This window comes from Accipiter gentilis, chromosome W, assembly GCF_929443795.1.
Source record: "Accipiter gentilis chromosome W, bAccGen1.1, whole genome shotgun sequence".
In the NCBI taxonomy this organism is placed as follows: domain Eukaryota; kingdom Metazoa; phylum Chordata; class Aves; order Accipitriformes; family Accipitridae; genus Astur; species Astur gentilis.
This window is the reverse complement of record NC_064918.1, coordinates 13338499-13359100: the sequence shown is the minus strand read 5'-3', so window position 1 is coordinate 13359100 and position 20602 is coordinate 13338499. Positions and strand designations below refer to the sequence as shown.

At 39.4% G+C, this 20602-nt stretch overlaps 2 protein-coding genes across 11 annotated transcripts in view; one reads left to right on the top strand and one right to left on the bottom strand.

Annotated features, from left to right (window-relative positions):
* The window catches only part of LOC126035315 (translation initiation factor IF-2-like), a 307625-nt gene that overhangs the window by 115414 nt on the left and 171609 nt on the right, over positions 1-20602 (bottom strand). The window lies entirely within an intron of this gene.
* The window catches only part of LOC126035239 (erbin-like), a 171245-nt gene that overhangs the window by 72416 nt on the left and 78227 nt on the right, over positions 1-20602 (top strand). For all 10 annotated transcript variants that reach the window (XM_049793514.1, XM_049793513.1, XM_049793508.1 and 7 more), the window contains one exon: positions 3040-3157. In XM_049793514.1, coding sequence (XP_049649471.1) covers positions 3040-3157 — 118 coding nt within the window. The remainder of the gene's footprint in view (positions 1-3039; positions 3158-20602) is intronic.

The following is a 20602-nucleotide window of genomic DNA, read 5'->3' as shown; positions in this document are numbered from 1 at the left end:
GGAGGTATTAAAAAAGCGCATAGACAAGGCACTTCAGGACATGGTTTAGTGGGCATGGTGGTGTTGGGTTGACGATTGGACTCGATGATCTTAAAGGTCTTTTCCAACCTAAACGATTCTATGATTCTGAGCCAGAGTTTCAAGCTATGTATGCCTTTTCCCTAACCCAAGATTACTTAGTCTTTCAACTGTGAAAAAAGCTTCTAGTTAAGCCATCCTTCCAGATGAAGGGTACAGTAATTCTTAGGCTGTCTCCAGCTTTCTGAAGCCCGATTAAGAAATTCCCACTCTTCTCCTTTACTCTTTGCCCCTCTGTTGTGGTTTAACCCCAGCCAGCAACTAAGCACCACGCAGCCACTTGCTCGATTTCCCCCCACCCAGTGGGATGGGGGAGAGAATCAGGAAAAAAAAAGTAAAACTCCTGGGTTGAGATAAGAACAGTTTAATAGAACAGAAAGGAAGAAAATAATAATGATAATAACAATAACAAAATGACAATAGCAATAATAAAAGAATTGGAATATACAAAACAAGTGATGCACAATGCAATTACCACTTGCTGACAGATGCCCAGTTAGTTCCCAAGCAGCGATCCACCCCCCGTGGCCAACTCCCCCCAGGTTGTATACTGGACATGATATCACATGGTATGGAATATCCCTTTGGCCAGTTTGGGTCAGCTGCTCTGGCTGTGTCCCCTCCCATCTTCTTGTGCCCCTCCAGCCTTCTTGCTGGCTGGGCATGAGAAGCTGAAAAATCCTTGACTTTAGACTAAACGTTACTTAGCAACAACTGAAAACATCAGTGTGTTATCAACATTCTTCTCATACTAAATCCAAAACACAACACTATATCAGCTACTAGAAAGAAAATTAACTCTATCCCAGCTGAAACCAGGACACCCTGGTGTCCTTATTCCTCTCATGCAATTTGCCGCCCTTTGTATGCCACAACACAACTGGTTTTGGGCTGTCTTGTCAACCTGATCGCTGAAATGGCCTGTCAGTGTATGTGGTTGGTATTATTTTTTTGGGGGGTGGGGTGGGGTGGGGGGGGGTGGGTGGTGTTTTGTTTTGTTGTTTGGGTTTTTTTTAATTGCCTCCAATCTTTTCAGAACCCCAATGTACTTCAAAAATTGGTTCTTACAGTATAGCTCCTCAATGAAGTTGACTGGCCGAGAGTGCAGCATGAACAAATTGTGATGGGGAGAAAGATGGTGGTAGAGAAGGACTTCACTTTACCTGAAAAGCTGGTGTTGTCTCAGTTTCAAAAGTGACTGGGCATTTGAAATGCTTTCATCTTGTGTGTGAAATCACATCTGAAAAGGTACCCCGTTTATCCCGAGTGCCACAGTGTGCATTTGAGCTGAGAAGCTCAAAATGCAGCAGTTTCAGTTTTCCTGCTCACTTTACTGTTAGGAAGAAATGGGGATTCTGTAGTAAAATAGAGCTTAATTATATGATTTCTCGTGTTTACTACCAGTAATGATGATCTACTTAATCACTGAATATGCAAACATTAAAAAACAACAAAAGGAACAACTACGAAGTCAGCACCCTATTAAACTCCCCTTCCCCCCCCTTTTCCTTTAGGGGTCTTGCAATTCCTTGTGCTGCATTTGTTTTCACCTGACTAATCAGGGAAATTTCTAATGATTCCAGATTATTGTTTTCAGGGATGAGTTTTAAGTATATATTCTTGCTTGAAGTATTAAAATAAAGGAATGGCTCCAAAACAAATGAGTTCATCAAAGTTCTTATTCCCATAAAATATCCTAAGGTAATTTTAACTGTTCAAAGCCTTAATGATATCAAGTAGTTCTAACAGGTGCACATTTCTGAGAAAATGGAAACATCAGTAGGCAAGTTAAAGCTCATTCCTTGAGCTGTCCATCTTGCTAGTTTGTCTGCTTTATTCTGGGGTGGTATATGCAAACATTAAATGAATTGGGCTTGTTCAGTGATTTGTGGTTGAAATAATGGCCTCGTAATTGAGAAAGACCCAAGAAATTTCAGTTGAACTAAACCCATTGCTAGGACATTGATTGGGATAAATTTTTTTTTTTAGTCATAGAAGACTTCCTGGCTTTGTCTGATCTTTTCTCAGAATTCCGTAAGAAAAGAACACTAAGCCCAGGTATTTATGAATGATCTTATCCAAAATTCTTGGGAAAAGAATATTTAATCATAAATTGTTCAGATGAAACTTTTCATCCACTTTCTTACAGATATTTACTTTGTGCTATCTGTAAGCTTTGAGGATCATTTGAGGATTTTTTTTTTTCTTTTGTTCCAGTAATATTACTTGCCCCATTTTGTCAATTTGTAAAGCTTTGGGTAAGAATCTCAACATACCTTGCATATAGGAAGAGATCTGGCTCTGAGTTAATATTTGATACAAATTATAATACATATATATACAGAAGAGATTATATAGTTTGTATATCCTTAGATCAAACTTTCACTAGTTTTCATCATAGTTTTGTTGGATTTTGGTGTACTTGAGCTAAGAAGCAAGGAAGGGGAAAACCCCCAAAACTTCTTGTAAGATATAATGGAATAAAATTTAAACTTTTAGAGAAGATAAAATTCTGTGTTCCAGAACTATTTGACTTTTTAAAATGTATCTTTTTCATTTTGTTTTTTTGTTTTGTTTTGTTTTGTTTTGATTTTTTTCTTTTTTGAAGAAACTAATTACTTCTGGGCATGGCATGTTTATGATAGAAAATATTTTGCGATGTTTGCAGGACTATGTGTTCCTACAGGTCACAATTTCTGAGATACTGGAAGGAATTTGTAGGAAGTGTTAAGCATAGCTGCTGGCTTGTTGTGACCATTTGCAGTTTTTTGCTTTCCTAAGCATCGTAAACTTAGTCAATTTTGAATAAAACTAGTTAAATAAATAAAGTTTTCATAGCCAAAGACTTTAAATAGTCTGGCCTTCAAGCTATAAGGTCAGAAGTTTAAAGGGTTTAAAAATAAAAGCTATATAGAGGAAACTAAGAGAAAGTTTCATTCACTTTTTTCTTTGTTTCAACAGCAACTTTTTAACTGTCAGTCTCTGCACAAGCTGAGTTTGCCAGACAATGATCTAACCACATTGCCAGCATCCATTGCAAATCTCATTAATCTCAAGGAACTGGATGTCAGCAAGAATGGTAAGTCACTTCTTATATTGGGGTAGCTAAAAGGCAAATCACCATTGACTGTACAAAGATACTAGTGAAAGTATAATTTCTAGAAGCTATATAGCTAGTAAATTTTAAATTACTACTCTAAATCACTGCTTAACATAAAGGATGCTTTTTATGATCTATTTGTTTTTAATTATCTCTATCAAATTGGTTTGTACTTTGAGGTGAAAATATTTCTATATTATTTAAAAAATGCAATATGCTCAAATTTATTACTTTTAGTGGCTTTCTCATGTTTCACTATACTGAAGAGACTTTGCAGAAGAATTTGTAAAATTTTGCTGGATTCTCTGTTCTATTTGGTTTCATAAAAGAATTTTTTTCAGTTTATTTTAATGAGCTGTCTGAAAATTGTAGTAGGACTTGGCTGCTGTGCTGCCAGATGGTAACCTCTGTTGTATGGGGAGAAGTAGTGACTATGGACAATAACTGGTTCACTTGTCTGACTTGTTAAAAATCTTATTCTGTGTAAGTCAGCCTTTTATAAGTTATGAAACATTGTCAGCCAAGTATTGTATGCATGGGGTCTATTAAGGGTGATATTTTGGCAAGTTAGAAGATGCATGCAACTGTGAGGAAATTGAAATAATTTATATTGTCATTAGACTTGTTTGTGTGGCTTATTTGGGGGGGAGGGAGGAAATTCAGTCATGCTAATTGATGAGCATATAATAGTCTTGTCTTACTAATTCAAAGTGAAGTTAGAGGACCTCTCCTTGAAATCTTATTTGAAAATAAGGATTATTTAAATATGCCAAAGATTTTATCATATCAAATTCATTGTTTTATTTGGACAGCTAGCTAATTATGACTCCACAAAACTAAGTTCTGCTTTATTAAGAAAGTATTCCGGTTGTTGAGGTGTTGGCATTCTCCTTTATTGTCCATTGTGGCCTGATCTATACTTAAACTGTTACTTTATTATTTCTGCCTAATGAACACAGCATTTCGTGTGATAAATTGACCTTATTGTCACTGCTCTGTTCCTGGTACAAGTGGATTAATAGTCTGTCTTGAAGAACACTGGTCTTAAACTTTCATAGTGACACACAACAGAGAAAGGATCATCTTTTTGTCCTAGACTGAACTGTTAAAAGGATTAACTGTTTCCAACACAAGTTCACGATGCAGAAGACTTGAAAGCAGCAAAAGGGGTTTTGAGTTCTAGTGCTGGCAAATTCCTTAGCTTATGTACATAAATAGGCAGCTGGTCACTTACCAGCTAGAGAGTTAGTTGTCCGTCCAAAATTGCATAACCTTTAGCTAAGCCTTCAGAAAGCTGCTGGAAGAGCACTTGTTCCTCTGAGGCATACAAAGAATTTAAGGAGGCAATAGCTGAATGATACGCTATCTCAGTAAACTGTGAAACTGTTTTCTAGGGGTTGTTTTGTTTTTAACACTTTTCAAAGAAATGATAGATCACAAACTTTAGACTATTATCATGTGCCTGTTCTCAATCTTATCATGCTTTGGATAGCTTCTCTGTCTAGTGTTGCACATCAAAAATAATCCTGAGATCACATGCTTATTTACTTGGGACATCTTGTCTCCCACCATTTCTGAAAGCTCTGTAAAATTTAAAAAAAAAAACAAACAAACAAACCAGGGTCCCTGTTTGTCCCTGTTGGACAAGGTAAGAAATAGCGTTGTTTATTCTGGCTCCTAATACATTTGGTAATATTTGAGACTTCAGTTTGTTGGCTTAAGTGCCTTTTCTGTTTAGCTATCTACTGTTGCAACCACAGAACATTTACTTTTTTTTTCTTCTTGATAACTGCAAGCCTATTCTCTTCCCTCGTGTCTCCTTTTTCTCTTGGTAAGAATTTACAGCTCAGTTTCTTACTGTCCATGATTATTGTGATGTTCCTCTATAATAGAGCCAAATACAAGTTTTTTTGCTAGTTTTCCAAGACTAGTAAAACTGATTAAACATCTCTGATTCTTCCTTTTTCTTTGTTAGATATTGAAATAATACAGTGTGAAAGCAGTGGACTTTGTGGGAAGCACAGGGGTTGCTTTCTCTTAATTTATTTAAAAAAAAAAATTGCAGGGGATTATTCACCAATCTTAGTAAAGGATGATGAGAGATGCCAAATTCTAAAATATAGTGTGTTTTTCAGATTCCTGCAGTTGTGGCAAATGAAGGTGATAGTTCCTGTATTTTTTTTTGTAATATATTAATATACCATAAGTGTTTTTATTCTGATGTAGATGGAGCTGAAGCATGGAGTGCAGATGCTTTTAGATCAAATATGCATGTAGTTATAAAGGTTGTATTTTAGAAGGATAGTTAGACTTTAATTTTCAAATACCAGTACACATGAAATATGATAGGGTTTTCATATAAGATAGTTGAGCTGTTTATGGTACAGGCATAATGAAATATATTGACCAAAGAGAAGTATTTCATTTTCTAAAGAGCTGATAGAAAAATGAATGAAGCTTCAATTTTAAAATGTAGTCAGGTTACCTCATTAATTGCAGAGTCTGACTCTGCAGCTAGCTCACACAGGATAGAGGGGAGACCTGTTGCACAGGAGAGCATCCAGCTTCCCAAGTAGAACTACACACAGATATGCATAATATTTGTTTTGACATTTAGATGAAAAATCAAAATTACAGAAATTCTTCAAGATAGCAGGTGCTTTACATAAAAGGTTTTAGTCTAAGAAAGCAATGTTTTAATAGCTCATAAAATGTCTTGCCTTTTTAATTTCAGATTTAAATGTCTAACATATACAATATATAAAACTGTATAATAGAGGCATGGCAGATGTGCAAATGTAGATAATTAATAATATTTAATCATATTTAATCAGAACAAAGATTCACCTAGTCTAGCGTCTTGTTTCCAACAGTGGCCAAAAGCAGAATCCTAGGGAAGATTTAGTAAAGTACAGAAAAGCCATGAGACATACATGTTTCCCTGTATGCTCCCAGTGTCCAGCACCTTTTGTTATTGGGCCTTCTTGAGCCAGACGGTGGAGTTTTTATTCAGTAGTCTTCATTTGACTCCTCTGTCAATATATCTAGTCTTTGCATGAAGCAATGGATGTTTTGAGGCATGTGCTGAATTACAGAGTACAAGCCTGTAACAGTTGTATGTTCTGGAGCATACAGAGGTCTTTGTACAACTGTTTGGTTGGGAATGTTATTCATGGCTGCTGAAGAGGTCATGGCATAGATGTAGCCTAAAATATCAAACTGCTGCCATGTGTGTGGCAAGCATGGAATAGAGTTAGTTTTAACTCTGCCTCTTGCGAAGACTAAAGGCAATAAATTCTGTAGTTTTTTGGAACTAGGGAGTTGTCCTTTTATGGCATTTTGACTTGATTCCCAGGACTATTGTGAGCCCTTAATATCAAAGGTGTTCCATTACTTCTTTCCAGATACGCTTCAGCTTTGGAGCTTTTACCTGAAGCTTGATACTGTCCTCATCACAAAGATGAAGTGATTCTTGAACAAATGGTACAATAAATAAACTGCATTCCTATCCCAGAAATTACGTCTTGCATTGTATAAAGCATGAAGAGATGCCCTTTTCTCCCAGTCCTACTGTGTTGCATCCTAAAGAGAAGTTGCAACATAATTTAAGGCCTACGTAGAAAAACAAGTGTTTTATTTATGAAGCTAAAGGAAAATTTCAGGGTTTTTTTTTTTTAATCCTTTATGGCAAAGTTATTTATATATCGGCAGTTGTACAGGAAAAAACCCACAAAAAAACCCAAACAAACACCAAGAAACCCTACAACAACTGTCTTCATCACTGAATTTGTCTCTTTCAGGGTTTATTAACCTTTAGGGGAACAGTCATTTCCTCGTGGTTCTGGGATGCCAGCCTTAGTCTGCATCTAGGACAATGTGGAGGACTGTCATGGAAATGTTTTTACCTCCTCTTTGAAGAAGGGGAAAGCATGCATGTACAGTGTATGATGATGTTTATAAATGGACAGAAGAGTTAGCTTTACAGGTTACTAGAACCAAGTTATTTGAAAGGCTGAAGCATACGATGAGGTGACTGCCAGGGAAATCAGGCTTCCCTAGAAGCCTGGGAAATGGACTTGTGTCTGTGGAGCTAGCATAGTGGGAAGTGATGAGACAGTCCATTTTTCCTTGCTCACAGGTAGTGAAAGAAAAAGATTGAATTTTTAAGTTCTATATTATTCAGGCCTTTGGAGGATTAAATAGCAAGATTAGAAAATAACTAGTTAAGACCAAAAGAAACATGGTGTTTTAGAAATAAAGATATCTTTAATAGTCTAATAGATATTAGAGTGGTTCTCTTTCACTGCAATGTTACAGCAAATTTAAACGTCAGTTTGTCAGTCTGTATTGCAGGGAATCTTAATGGAAAAATACACAAACTAAAACCAAGAAAACAAACACACACTCCCCCCCCCCCAAGCATATCTGCCTATAAAATTTAAGTAATTTTTAAGTATTTTGTTAACAGATGCAAATTCAGATCAGATATGTTTTCTTCAGTGTTTTAAAATCATCTGCTGATTTGGCAAACTTAGCTTTAGTACACTGTGTGCCAGAATTTGGGGAGTTGGAGAACAAGAATTCAGGAGAATATCTAGTCTTATGTTGCCCATCTGGTGCATTTAGGAGTATCGTTTGTCAATTAATTGAGAATTATTCATAATTAATAGGGAGACAGATCCAAGTTTTATTTTCCACACGGAGAAGAGAGGAAGATCCTGAATACAGAAATAACTTGCTGTAAATTTGCTATTTCTTCCCTTATGTGGGGGGCAGGGGGTGGGCAGGCAGGCAGTAGACACTTTGTTTTGTATCATCCATGATAATTGATCTTCTGCTGACTCCTGAGTCTGTAGCTTTGCAATATAATGCATCATCATACAGAGGTCATAAATTTATCCTAAATGTAGGCAGCTATTCTATTAAAGTTCTTTATTCAAGTGTTTATAGTATAAAGTGCTTATAGTATTTTTTTCTTAAATATATTTGTCTGTCTTATGAAAGATACTGAATAGGACCTGTCTCTACAGAATAAAATTATCTCTGTGTATAAGAGAGGATGTGAACAGAATGGAATTTCAATGCAGTTAAGGTCTTGAATGGGGAATTTGAGTGTACATATTTGAAATTCTGAAATAAGTTTAATACAAATCTATTCCTGGACTTAAAGAAATTTCTGTAACACAGAAAAGACATTGTAGAAGTAATTATGAGTTTTTAGATGTGCATTTGCATGTAAAGGCAGAATGTACCTTTATTTTTTGTAAAGGGATGTGCTCTGAGTGAAGGTCATTGTGTATCAACCAAAAGTGACTGGACAGACAACACCGAATTTGCATCCCAGGGTGGTAGACGATGGGGGGGGGGAAAGCAAGATAGCTTTAAGTGCTTGTTACACTTTAGTTTCAGGTTACTCTGGGGACTTGAAAACACTCCAGCCATGAATTAGACATAGTTGAGAACAACCTGAATCTTGGCAATCATCCAAGACAGCATTATAAACAAAACTGCTGCCCGCAACCTTCCTAGTGTTCCACATTTTGCAGTTTTACCCTGCCCTTGCATGTTTAGGTTTACAAAAATTAGTGTGTCAGGCATGTCTTCAAGAAGCAGCATTATTAGCTATCCTTTCTTCCCCCCACACCCACATGCATAAAAGGTATTTATGAACCTGTCTTGCTACTCAAACTCTTTTACATTGTGTAAGGAACAAAGCTAGAGCAGACCTAGAGATACCTTACTCTAAAAAAATAAAGCTCTTCCAAACAGTTTGAGGATGAACACTTGGAAGACTCTTGTGGGCTTGCTGGGGTATCCTAGTTGTGGCAGTACATGTGTATACAAGGAATAAAAAACCCAAACCAAAACCCCACAAAACCAACACTAAACCCCTATGACTATCCTCTTGGTTTCTCTGCCCTGCATCAGCTCTGATAATTTAGCAGTGCAAGTTATTATTGTTGGAGAAAGTGATGAGGAGGCATTATCCATTTAAACAGATCAGGAGGCTAACATAGAAGATAAAATAGGATTCATTACTGTCTGAACTTCACAGAATTGGCATGAGTTTTTAGCTTTCAGATTAAAAATTTAAAATTTTTAATTTCACAAGTGCTCTCAAAACAAAAATTATAGAAATACTAAACTTGACTCAGACTTCTAATGGGTTCAAAGCAACATGAAGATGAAAAGCTTATTTTTGAGAGCCAACTTTGTAAATATGGCATACATGTGAGCATAGAATCTTTATTTTTTTTAAATGAGAAATGCTATAAAAAAGCAGTTTGCATCTTAATGCTGTTGATTTTTCCACATGCGGACGCTTATTTTGCAGAAGAGCCTTTTGTCTTAATTGTGAGTAAACATTTTATTACTATATAAATGTATGTAGTTAAGTATCTGCCTCATTAACAAAATACACACCAAATAAATTGCCAATACTGTATCTTATTGTAAATTTAAATATATTGTAATAGTTATCACAACCAATAAGAGTACATTTTTCTTTAAATCACATTAGATAAAGCTTAAAAATCTCCCTATGGAAGTATTTCCCTTTTTTTCTTTCTTTTTTTTAAAAAAAATGAAAATACTGTTTAACTTGCTCCTGTCAGATTTGTAGCTCGACTGACATTTTTGCATTAATCATTACATGGACTGTACAAATGTTATCTCTTTTCCCTTCCAAAAAAACCTCCAAAGAACCCTCCAAATAAAGATTCAACTTCCATTTTTCATTGTGTAAACTTAACAAAGCAGCCCCCACCGTAGTCATAGCTTACAAACCTGCAAGTGACCATAGTTAAAGAGAAGGCAAATGGGAAAGGAAACTTTAAAACTTTCAGAACATGTAGAATTGGAGAAGAGGACTTTGTAAAGTGAAGATGGAGAGGCGAATCTGCTTACTAAGCTATAAGTAGATACTTGTCAAGCAAAGATGCTTCAAATAAAAATCAGGAAATCCAATGGAGTTTGTTTTCAGAATTTTGTAAACATGTTGTAAGATTATTATTTTTTTTTTAGATTATTGTTTTCCTTGATAAAAGCAAATGTTTTTAATAAGGGAACTTTTCTGTGTAAACAAAGTGGAGGGAGTAGAGAATGAAAAGCTATGTAAATGTATTAAAATATGTGTTTTATTAAATCTATAACAAGTTTAATAATAAGTTAAACCTATTGTTCCAAAATGGGGTTCTTCACCCAGTGTGCAAAGAGCCGATAACACACAGAGCTATTTGTTTATTTCATGTCTGTGCAGAGATGGGTGCCAGGTGGTAACTCCACAAAGCTGGCACACCTCGGTTAACACACGGAGAACATTTATACACCCCGTGCAATGGATTTCAGTACTTTTACAGTTTCGCTCAGTCACCCTTGCTCCCATTGGTTCTCGTGAGCCTCGTCTCCACTTAAAGTCACGGCATCCTCCTTTTTTACTGCACATGTTCTGTGAGGAAGGGGCTTCTGTTGGTAGGGGGCTTTCCCTACCCGAGGGCGATGTTTTTACTATGTTAATTAGGATAGTTCATTCAAAGTTCAAGTAGCTCTTTGACTTTATCAGTAGTAGAGTTTCCCTTGTGTTTATCTGGGTACTTCCTTCTCTCAGGGTCGGGCCTCCTTAACTCCTCACAGGTGTTAAGTAGCATCCTTTGTTTTCTTTCTCGCATATCTCCAACACTACGACAGATTTGTTATTTGAGTTGTACTTCTTGAGAAAGGTAGGTTTCTTCTACATGTCTCCGAGCTTATATATTTTTGCCTTTAGTAAGAGACAGACAGAAACCACGGCTTCTGTAACACTCATTGCTGTGGTTTAGGCCCAGCTGGCAACTAAGTACCATGCAGCTGCTCGCTCACTCCTTCCCCACCCCCCACCCGTGGGGTGGGGAGGAGAATCGGAAGGAAAAGGTAAAAATTCGTGGGTTGAGATAAGGACAGTTTAATAGGACAATACAAGGAGAGAAGAAATAATAATAAGAGAACATATGAAGCTAGTGATACACAATGCAATTGTTCAACCCCCAGAACCCAATGCCCAGCCCATTCCCAAGCTGGGATCCCTCCCCCCCGTTTATATACTGAGCCATGATGTCAAATGGTATCAAATATCCCCTTGGCTAGTTCGGGTCAACTATCCTGGCTGTGCCCCTTCCCAACTTCTTGTGAAAATTAACTCTATCCCAGCCGAACCAAGGACACTGATATACAAGGAAAACCAAGTTGCAAGGGATTTTACTAGTTTTAGTGCTCCAGCAGTTGTCACCATCTTCCTTATGAGAGTGCAAGAGGAGCAACTGATGTGACATATAGCAAGTTTCAAAAAGCTTTGGGATATCTGTTTGCAGAACCAGACATAAGTACATATGTAATAGTTGCTCCTTCCTCTTGAAATGATTGATTTAAGATAGGTTTTCACTAAATAAGCCAGGGGCTCCTAAGCTAGTGTACTGAGTACCACCTTGTACACGGAGGCCAACCTTGTGCCGAGCTGTGACTCCAGCTCTGAGCAGGAAGGTGTTACTGCTGCCCTAACAGACTGGTCAGGCATCTTCTGGAAACCTGAGATCCTGGTTGATCTGAAACTAGCTGTGGCAGGGAATCCTTTAAGAATTTTGGAAAGAGTAATGAGTGTTCAAAAAGAAGGATTGATGAGTCAGCATTGTGCAGTGAATTGATTGGGCTCGAACACACTGCTTGCTTTCAATAATGAAAAAATTATGCTTTTAATTCAGAAGGTATGCAGAAATCCTAAGTTAAAGCAAATTATATAAATGTATAAGAATACAGACTGTGACTGATACTGTAAGTTTTCAGTTTAAACTTTCAGCTTTTACAAACATGTTTACATGATCTTTGGGAGAGTTGTGGCATGTATTCTTGAGCTCTGAAAATATTTTGATTGCCATATTTGATCCATATTGGCTGGAAGGACAGTTGTAGCTCTTGAGTGGAAGAACAGATAAAAGCTGCTCTTTTTATGGTGGTGCTGCTTTCAGGCAGGTCCCAATAGCTGCTTGCCCAGAAGTTGATACCAGGATGAATAGATTAGCTGAGGGAGGAATGTACGTAATTAAGGTTGCTTTTGTATTCATGCAAACTGAGCTTGTATGTTTGCTTCTGTCCCCTCTATACTTGTTAAGGGTACAGAGCGGGAAGGGTGCACAGCGGGCTGTAGTTTCATTTGTCTTGCAGCAAGAGGGCTTTTTGGTGTGGCACTCCCTGCCTGTTGTTTAAAGAGATTATTTTTTTTCCTCACATTCCCCACAAACTGACATCCATCTGCAAACCCTTTCTTTTAGGGACATCACCCATATGGTTTCCACAAGTCTCATTTGTTAGTGATTTTCTTTCTCTGTACTTTTTAGGAATTGAGCTAATACTTTTTTTTGGCAAGCTGGTTTAAAACGTTTCTGTGTGAGAAGAGGTGGAACTTGATTTGGAGGCACTGCCACTGCTGTTTAGCACTAATGGTTTGAATAACTGAAGTTTGGGCATACTACTTTTAACATTTGATTGTGGAAAAATAATATGACTACATGACTAGAATATGAACAGTAGAGCAAGCCCCCATCTGCAGTAGGGCTGAAACAGCAGTGTACTGGGGTGTCAGCTCTGGGATCCATTGTAGTGAAGGCTTCTGTCAGCAGCGGATGCAACTCGCACAATTTTCTGTAAATCCAGAATTGCCAGTATTTCTGAGTGAAAAATCTGGGGGAGTTAAAGATCAGGTGAAATTCCTTACTTCAGCTGTGCTATGCGATCCAGAACTGAGGTTGATTACCTTCAGACTTATGGCCATTGACCCCAAATCCTTATATGACCTTTTTGGTATCCTCTTTGGGCATGTGCTACAGCTGGTCTGGGATCCTGATTAAACACCACTCTGTAGGTTAGGCTGGTTAGGTGGTGAGTTTTTGCCGAGTTCTGAATGATGAATGCTTTCTGCTTTGGGCTCAGTCCCGACAAGAATTTTGGATTCCTCTTCCTTACCTTACTGCCAAATTTTCCTTAACAGTCTTTCAGCTGTTGTGTCGTATCTCCACCCCCCCCCCCTTTTTTTTTTAATAAAGGTATTGGTTTTGGTAGAAACTGGCCAGTGAGTTTAAAAGTATCTGAAATTTGGGAAAACAGGGAGGAAGAAACAAACAAGTAAATACTAAGTGCTATTACACTGTCATGACCCCCGGCTGGACAGACCAGGGAGCCGTGTAACAGTAGGTGGCATGGTTTCTCACAATAGGAATTGGCATGGAACTACCTCAGGAACCCGTGTAACCTGTGGTAACCATATACATCAATTCAGGGAATAAGGAGAGCCCTCCCACTGAGTCACGAGGTTCAGAGTGGACCCCCTTGCTTTCTAGACTCCTTCTCAGAGAGGAGCCTAGGGGTGTCTACATCCACTCCTAGTCCCAGACTTGGTCAATGGTTTATGTCTTAAAGGGATGAGGTGTAGGGATTATGGAAAAGGAAAGAGAAAGAAGAAAAGAGAAGAGAAGAGAAAGATTTCACCAGTCCTGGGTCCAGCGTTGGTCCAGCCAGCCTAGGAGTCCAGTCCCAGAGGGCATGCATAGGGCTTCAGTTTGTGCCCTTTTATCATCTCCTTGCCCCTCCTTTGGGCGGGCACTCGAACTCATTAGGCTAATTAGGTGTCATGCCCAGTTTGTGCTTTTGTTGTCCCATAAGTGGGGTTGTTTACCCAGTGTGTGAAACACCAATATACACACAGAGCAGAGGTATTTTATTCCAATTCATGTTTGTGCAAAGATGGGGGCTAGGTGGTAATTCACAAAGCTAGCACACCTCATACCTAAATGGGCAAGCAATTTATACAGTTCAGTTATACATATTTAATTTCCAAAGTTCTTCTCCAAAACTGTTATTGGTAGTTGCTTATCTACCACAGTTTCTATTGGGCTAAAGTTTTCCCCACTTCGAATTAAAGGTAGTGTTATTCTACAGCGCATGCTCAAGGAGAGGGGCGGGGTAAGTCTTTTTGGTCTTGAATTGAGTCGGTGGTCGTGATCTCCTCCTGCCGCCTTTACCTTTCCCCCAGTTCCCGAAGATCTTTGCTGACTTCATGCCTATTAGCAATTATTCAACTTTCGGTGCCTCCTGGGGTAGGATATGTAGAGAAATTCCATGCGGGAACAGACGACAGGACACCAATATGATGATCAAAGTCACCAGTTTATTGAGCATAGCTGATCATTCTTATACAATTCTCTAAGTTCCTTAAAAGCTTTGATTGGTTGCTGCATGCAAGCATATAGTGTCCACGCGCACAAGCATAAAATATGATTGGTTATATCAACACTGTACACGTGCATAAACATAGGACGTAATTGGTTATACTAACTAAAACATGCGAAACTTGTCTCAGTCTAATTGGTCAAGATAAACTGCCAAATTGAGGTTCTTTGTGCCAAGTTCCCTTTATCGTGGAATGCACACCTGTGTTGTTCTAATTGGCATCTTTCTTTTTTTGTCTTCTTGTTTATTCTGTTCAAGGCCTTCTAAAGGCGTCTGGAATGCTCTCGTGACCATTAGCTAAATATGTGTCCACAATTCCCCCTTTTTTGTTTTTCGTCAATTAACACAGCCTTACTTGATCTGTCAATTAATTTTTAAACACATTGCAACATACAAGGCACACAAAATACAAAAAAAACCCACTACAAGATAAATCAAAACTTTCTTAACTAATGATTTAAGAGCAACTCTGTTTTGTAAAGTTCTGTGTCTAATACTATCTACATCTAACAGTAAATCAGATAATACTACACCAATCTGTATTCAGGGACCCCAAAATTTCTGATTCCTGGGGTGCAAAGAGGGTGAATGCCCGATCCGTGGAAACCAGGCATTCCCATCCGTTGAGTCCATGACCTGCTGCACAGGGGTCTCCATCAATAACTTCTTAAACTTTGTTGATGTCAGTGAAACCCCCTATTAAACCTGTGGAAAAGGGATTGCTTGGTTTTGCTGTATTGAGGTATAAGCAATCTTGTCCGGTCACGTCAGTGTCGTGGTTTAACCCCAGCCAGCAACTAAGCACCACGCAGCCGCTTACTCGCTCCCCCCCATCCAGTGGGATGGGGGAGAAAATCGGGAAAAAAGAAGTAAAACTCCTGGGTTGAGATAAGAACGGTTTAATAGAACAGAAAAGAAGAAACTAATAATGATAACACTAATAAAATGACAACAGTAGTAATAAAAGGATTAGAATGTACAAATGATGCGCAGGGCAATTGCTCACCACCCACCGACCGACACCCAGCTAGTCCCCGAGCGGCGATTCCCCCTCCACACTTCCCCGTTCCTAAACTAGATGGGACATCACATGGTATGGAATACACCGTTGTCCACTTTGGGTCAGGTGCCCTGGCTGCGTCCTGTGCCAACTTATTGTGCCCTGGCTGGGCATGAGAAGCTGAAAAATCCTTGACTATAGTCTAAACACTACTGAGCAACAACTGAAAACATCAGTGTTATCAACATTCTTTGCATACTGAACTCAAAACAGCACTGTACCAGCTACTAGGAAGACAGTTAACTCTATCCCAGCTGAAACCAGGACAGTCAGCCAGGGTCATCCAGATGTTTTCTTTAGTTTGAGGCGGTATCCATGACTACATCCATCTGAGGACTGTGAGGAAGATGAACCATCTGTGCATTCTTGTGCCATCTTGCTCCGCGAACTCAGCCCGGCAATTGGTAGGTGCCAGCTTTACGTAGGTGTCCCCACGGAGGCAACGATGGCCTTGCCATACACCAGCCTGATGCTCTTCGGAAAATCCCGGTATTTATACATTTGCAGAGGAATGGATTTCAGCACACGTGGCCAGCGGGTGCCAAAATCCGCCTCAGTTGCAACATGGGGAGCCTATGACGCATGCACTCGCTGGCCAGGTGCGCTGCACGAGCCATAGCCATCCTGTCTATTGGTTCATGGGCTTTGTGATGCGGTTGCAATGCAAAGAGATTCTTGACCTGTTATGTTGGCCAAGGTGACCTACACATTAGTTTTTGGCTGAGGTGGTATTCATATTGCCGCACCATCTAGCTTGTTCCAGATGATGATGGTTGTACAAATCGAGCAGGAGTCCATTGTGGGCCTGTATCTGTGGAAACACAACCATAACCTCGCCCCCAGGTTATTAATGAAAATGGACCTTCCCATTGCCCTGTTTCTAGATTCTTAACTAAAACCATGACCTTACCTCTAATTTTGGCTTTAGCTAACTTTTCTTGTGGAGAGAGATTCCCTACTCCCTCTTTTTGTGTTTCATCAATTAACACCTGCTGTATTGCCCTTTGCAAAGATCTATGAACACAATTAATTAAACACAGTAGAAGCAACATTATACCTAATAAAATACATAAGAATAAAAGACTGTTCAGGTAATGCCAATGACACACAAGAAGAGGTTTGATTAATAGCTTTAGCTCTTGACACCCAAACATTCTTGCTGTCCCACGGCGTTAAACAATGTGGATCAATCACCGGTGTCACTGTCATGCTGTTTACTACAGTCAGTGTGTTCCATATCAATCTCAGCATAAGGTTTCAAATTTATGGGTAAATCAGGAGCGTATCTGCCAGACATGGATGATGTGATTTTTTTGTCCAATTGCTGCCAAGGCTTGCCGCCCTGGTGTACTTAGTTGTCTTGTAGAAGTTAAGCTATCGCTGCCCTGCAATAAATCCAGCAGCAGCTGTAAGTCTGTATTTGTAATACCACAATAAGGTCGAATCCACTGTAGGTCTCCGACAAGTTTTTGTACGTCATGTACGTTTCAAATGCTCTGGTTGACCACACTGATAACATGTTAAAGGGCCTTTGTGTGGACCGGGGTCTCCTTTTCCCTGTCGCACCATCAGTTGTAATGCTACAGTGAGTGCTGCAGCATGAGCTTCAGCATGTATTTTTGCTTTCTCTTGTTCTTGTATTATTATAGGTAAGCGATTACAAGCCTCGATGATATCTACTAATGTAGCTGTTCGTGGAAGTGATGCAATGATTTGTCTGCATTTTGCATTTGCATTTTGAATGGCTAAGTCTTCTGACCACAGGGCTAGCATTTTTTTCTCGCTTCGCAGCAGCCTCCAACTGTGCCAGCTTTTCTATTACTGACTGCAACTGCTGCAAAGTGAGCTCTGGCCCCTCTTCATGCTCTTGAGGTGACCCAGGTGTAGACAGAGGCAATGGAGGGTATATGCTAGGTATAATTTGTTCATGTTGAACGGTGGTATCTGGGGGCTGTTTTCTCGTAGGCGGATTTTTACTCGTTTCCTGATTCTGTAGGGTTTCCTTTAAGCGTACGGTTAGGGAGGCTTGGGAACTGTCAGATGGCTGATTAATATCGGCAGTCCCAGGGAGTGGAGCAGAAGTCAAGGGCACAAGAGCAGGCGGACAAGCTCCACAAAGTCTCTCTCGCTGCATTATGTTTTTCTCCCCGCGTTTCCCCTTCGCTTGCAGCTGGAGAGAGAGCAGCAAAAGCACATGCAGCCGCTTTACAATCTGCTTTCATTTCTTGCAGAGTTGTCTTAATCAATTTCCATAAAGTTGCAAGACCTTTAGCTTCTTTAAACCCGTCACTATTTTCATCCCATAGGGAGGTTCTGATAGCTTCCCAGGTACTAAGCTCAAAAGCTGTATCCACACTAATTAAAAGGTTTCTGTCCTTGCTCCATTGTAGAAGCCGCTTTAAACAAGCTTTATCATATTTTTTGCCTCTCTCTGAGAGTATATGTTGGAGGAGCTTAACTATCGCTTCTTCTTCTTTGGAAAGCGTAGACCCCATCTCCTCCCCCGACCGCTCACCTCCTTTACAGGCGAGTCCTTTTTAATATCCGTCTCTGTTTTTTCAACCAGCCTCATAAATGTCTTTACGGCTGCCTTTTCCTTCACAGATGCTGCGATACCCATGCCGCCTTTTATCACGTAAGCTTTCTTATAAGCCCACCAGCATCCGCGGCAATCTCCTCCACCTTTTCAGTTGTTAGCGTTCCCCTCTTGTTCCTTACCGGATCACATCGGGGTCACCAGATGTAGAGAAATTCCATGCGGGGACGGACGACAGGACACCAGTATGATGATCAAAGTCGCCAGTTTATTGAGCCTAGCTGATCATTCTTATACAATTCTCTAAGTTCCTTAAAAGCTTTGATTGGTTGCTGCATGCAAGCATATAGTGTCCACACGCACAAGCATGAAGTATGATTAGTTATATCGACACTGTACACCTGCATAAACATAGGACATAATTGATTATATCAACTAAAACATGCAAAACTTGTCTCAGTCTAATTGGTCAAGATAAATTGTGAAATTGAGGTTCTTTGTGCCAAGTTCCCTTTATCATGGAATGCACACCTGTGTTGTTCTAATTGGGATCTTTCTTTTTTTGTCTTCTTGTTTATTCTGTTCAAGGCCTTCTAAAGGCGTCTGGAGTGCTCTTGTGACCCTTAGCTAAATATGTGTCCGCAAGGATATTCCCTTCTTATCAGTCTTTTAGTTCTTAGGGACACAGTTGTTAGCAAGGCATGCATTGTTAATACAAATGGTATCTTGTTTCACAAGACCTTTGTGTCCTTTTTAAGTTGGCTTAAGTACATCACTTTCAGAACCTTCAGGAAATGGGTCGGTGGGGGAGTGACTTCTTCCCTGCAGACATGACCGTTGTTTGATCTTTGGCCATGCAAGGTGAGCTGCCCTGCTCAGCATATCAGAACAGGGAGCTGTGCACCCTCCGGCATGCCCTCCCTGTCCTGTGCTGATCGGCTTCTTTTCACCTGTGGTTCCTTGCTAGGTAGGGTTCTTTGTTATGCAGAATTTGTCCCACCACAATGTTTGAGACATTAACTCTTTCAGTCTCTCACATATGCAAATCTCATTTCTGTGGGAAACTACACTACAAAAAGAACTTTGTTCTCAGTTCAGTTTGTGGATCTGGTGGTTAGAATTAAAGATTACCAGCAAATCGCATTTTCTCCTGTTGTGCTCTGCAAATGGTCATAGTCCACAGGTTTGATGGTTTGTGGTTTTTTTGTAAAACAGTCAGCGTGATCTGCAAATCAGCTACAGCACTGAAATGGGTTGGGGGTGATGGTTGTTATCATGTAAAGTAGGTAACAGCAAGATGAAGAACCTGTCCACATGACGCTTCTCAAGGAAAGTGGGATAAGGCTGCAACAGACTAGATAAATCCCAAATAATCTCTAGCACTGTATTCCTCTTCTATAATCCTTGATTATTAGCGACCCTGAAGGAAAATGGGGTTTAGAAAGGAATGTGGATCTCAGTTTACAGTGTTCATTTGATCAGATGCTCATGGGAGGGTGTGGGGTGGGGGTGGCTACCAAATGGAGTGATTAGCACAGTCTTACAAAAGGAGTATGGAAAGATGTGGTCACAGAGATCCTCGAGTTTTGCTGAGCTTTCTTAACAGGGGAAGAAGATTCAGGACACTAAGGATAGATGGAAAGCAGGGAAAGAACAATAGCTCCTCTTATAAAGTGCTCTTTACAGCCATTTGTCCTTCTCTCATCTTTCTCCAGTGTCTCTCTGCCTTCTCTCTTTCTTACTTGCTTTTTGAATTTGCATTCTCGTTGAGAGAACTGAAAGAATACTAATCCAACAGTATCTGCATGTTTCTAGCATACAGGAGGGATATAGCTGAGGAAAAGCGAGTGTCTGAAGCTTGTTGTATAGCCAGTTAGTAAATGCAACTTCCTATCATCTGGTAGAGAGGAGCTGTCTCCTAATTTTCTTTTCTATCTTCTGAATCTGTACTACAAACATTAGGTGTATTTCATGCTGTCATTCCCAATTTACTGCTCTTTTGAATGATGGCTGCCACTTATCCGTACTGAAGTGTTGAGTGAGGTTGGTAAAGAAAGACTGTGTATACTGTAACAATCCTGACTCTAAGAACAAGCAAAATTAAATTAATGAGCTCCTTCATTGTTATCTTTCTCATCAGTTGCATTTCTGTTAATTTGTTGTTAAAACTTGCTGCCTCTTCCCAAGGCATAGTCAAAGAAGAGACTACAGCAGAGTCCTCTGATTATATACAAAAGCATGCTGATTTAACATGTCTGTATTTGGATAGCTAATATTTTCTTTGGTTGTTCTTTTGAGAGTAAGTTTACATTGACATTCTTCTTTCTAGTAGACGTGCTGTGTGTTTTGTTTTCTAGTTAGTTATCTGTCCTGGTTTCGGCTGGGATAGAGTAAATTTTCTTTCTAGTAGCTGGTATAGTGCTATGTTTTGGATTTAGGATGAGAAGAATGATGATAGCAACAACTGAAAACATCAGTGTGTTATAGACGCTCGTGACAAATTGGAGGAGCCAATTTGTATTAAATAAAAGATTGAATTTATTAGCAAGCAATAAGAGAGCAAAACAGCGCTGGG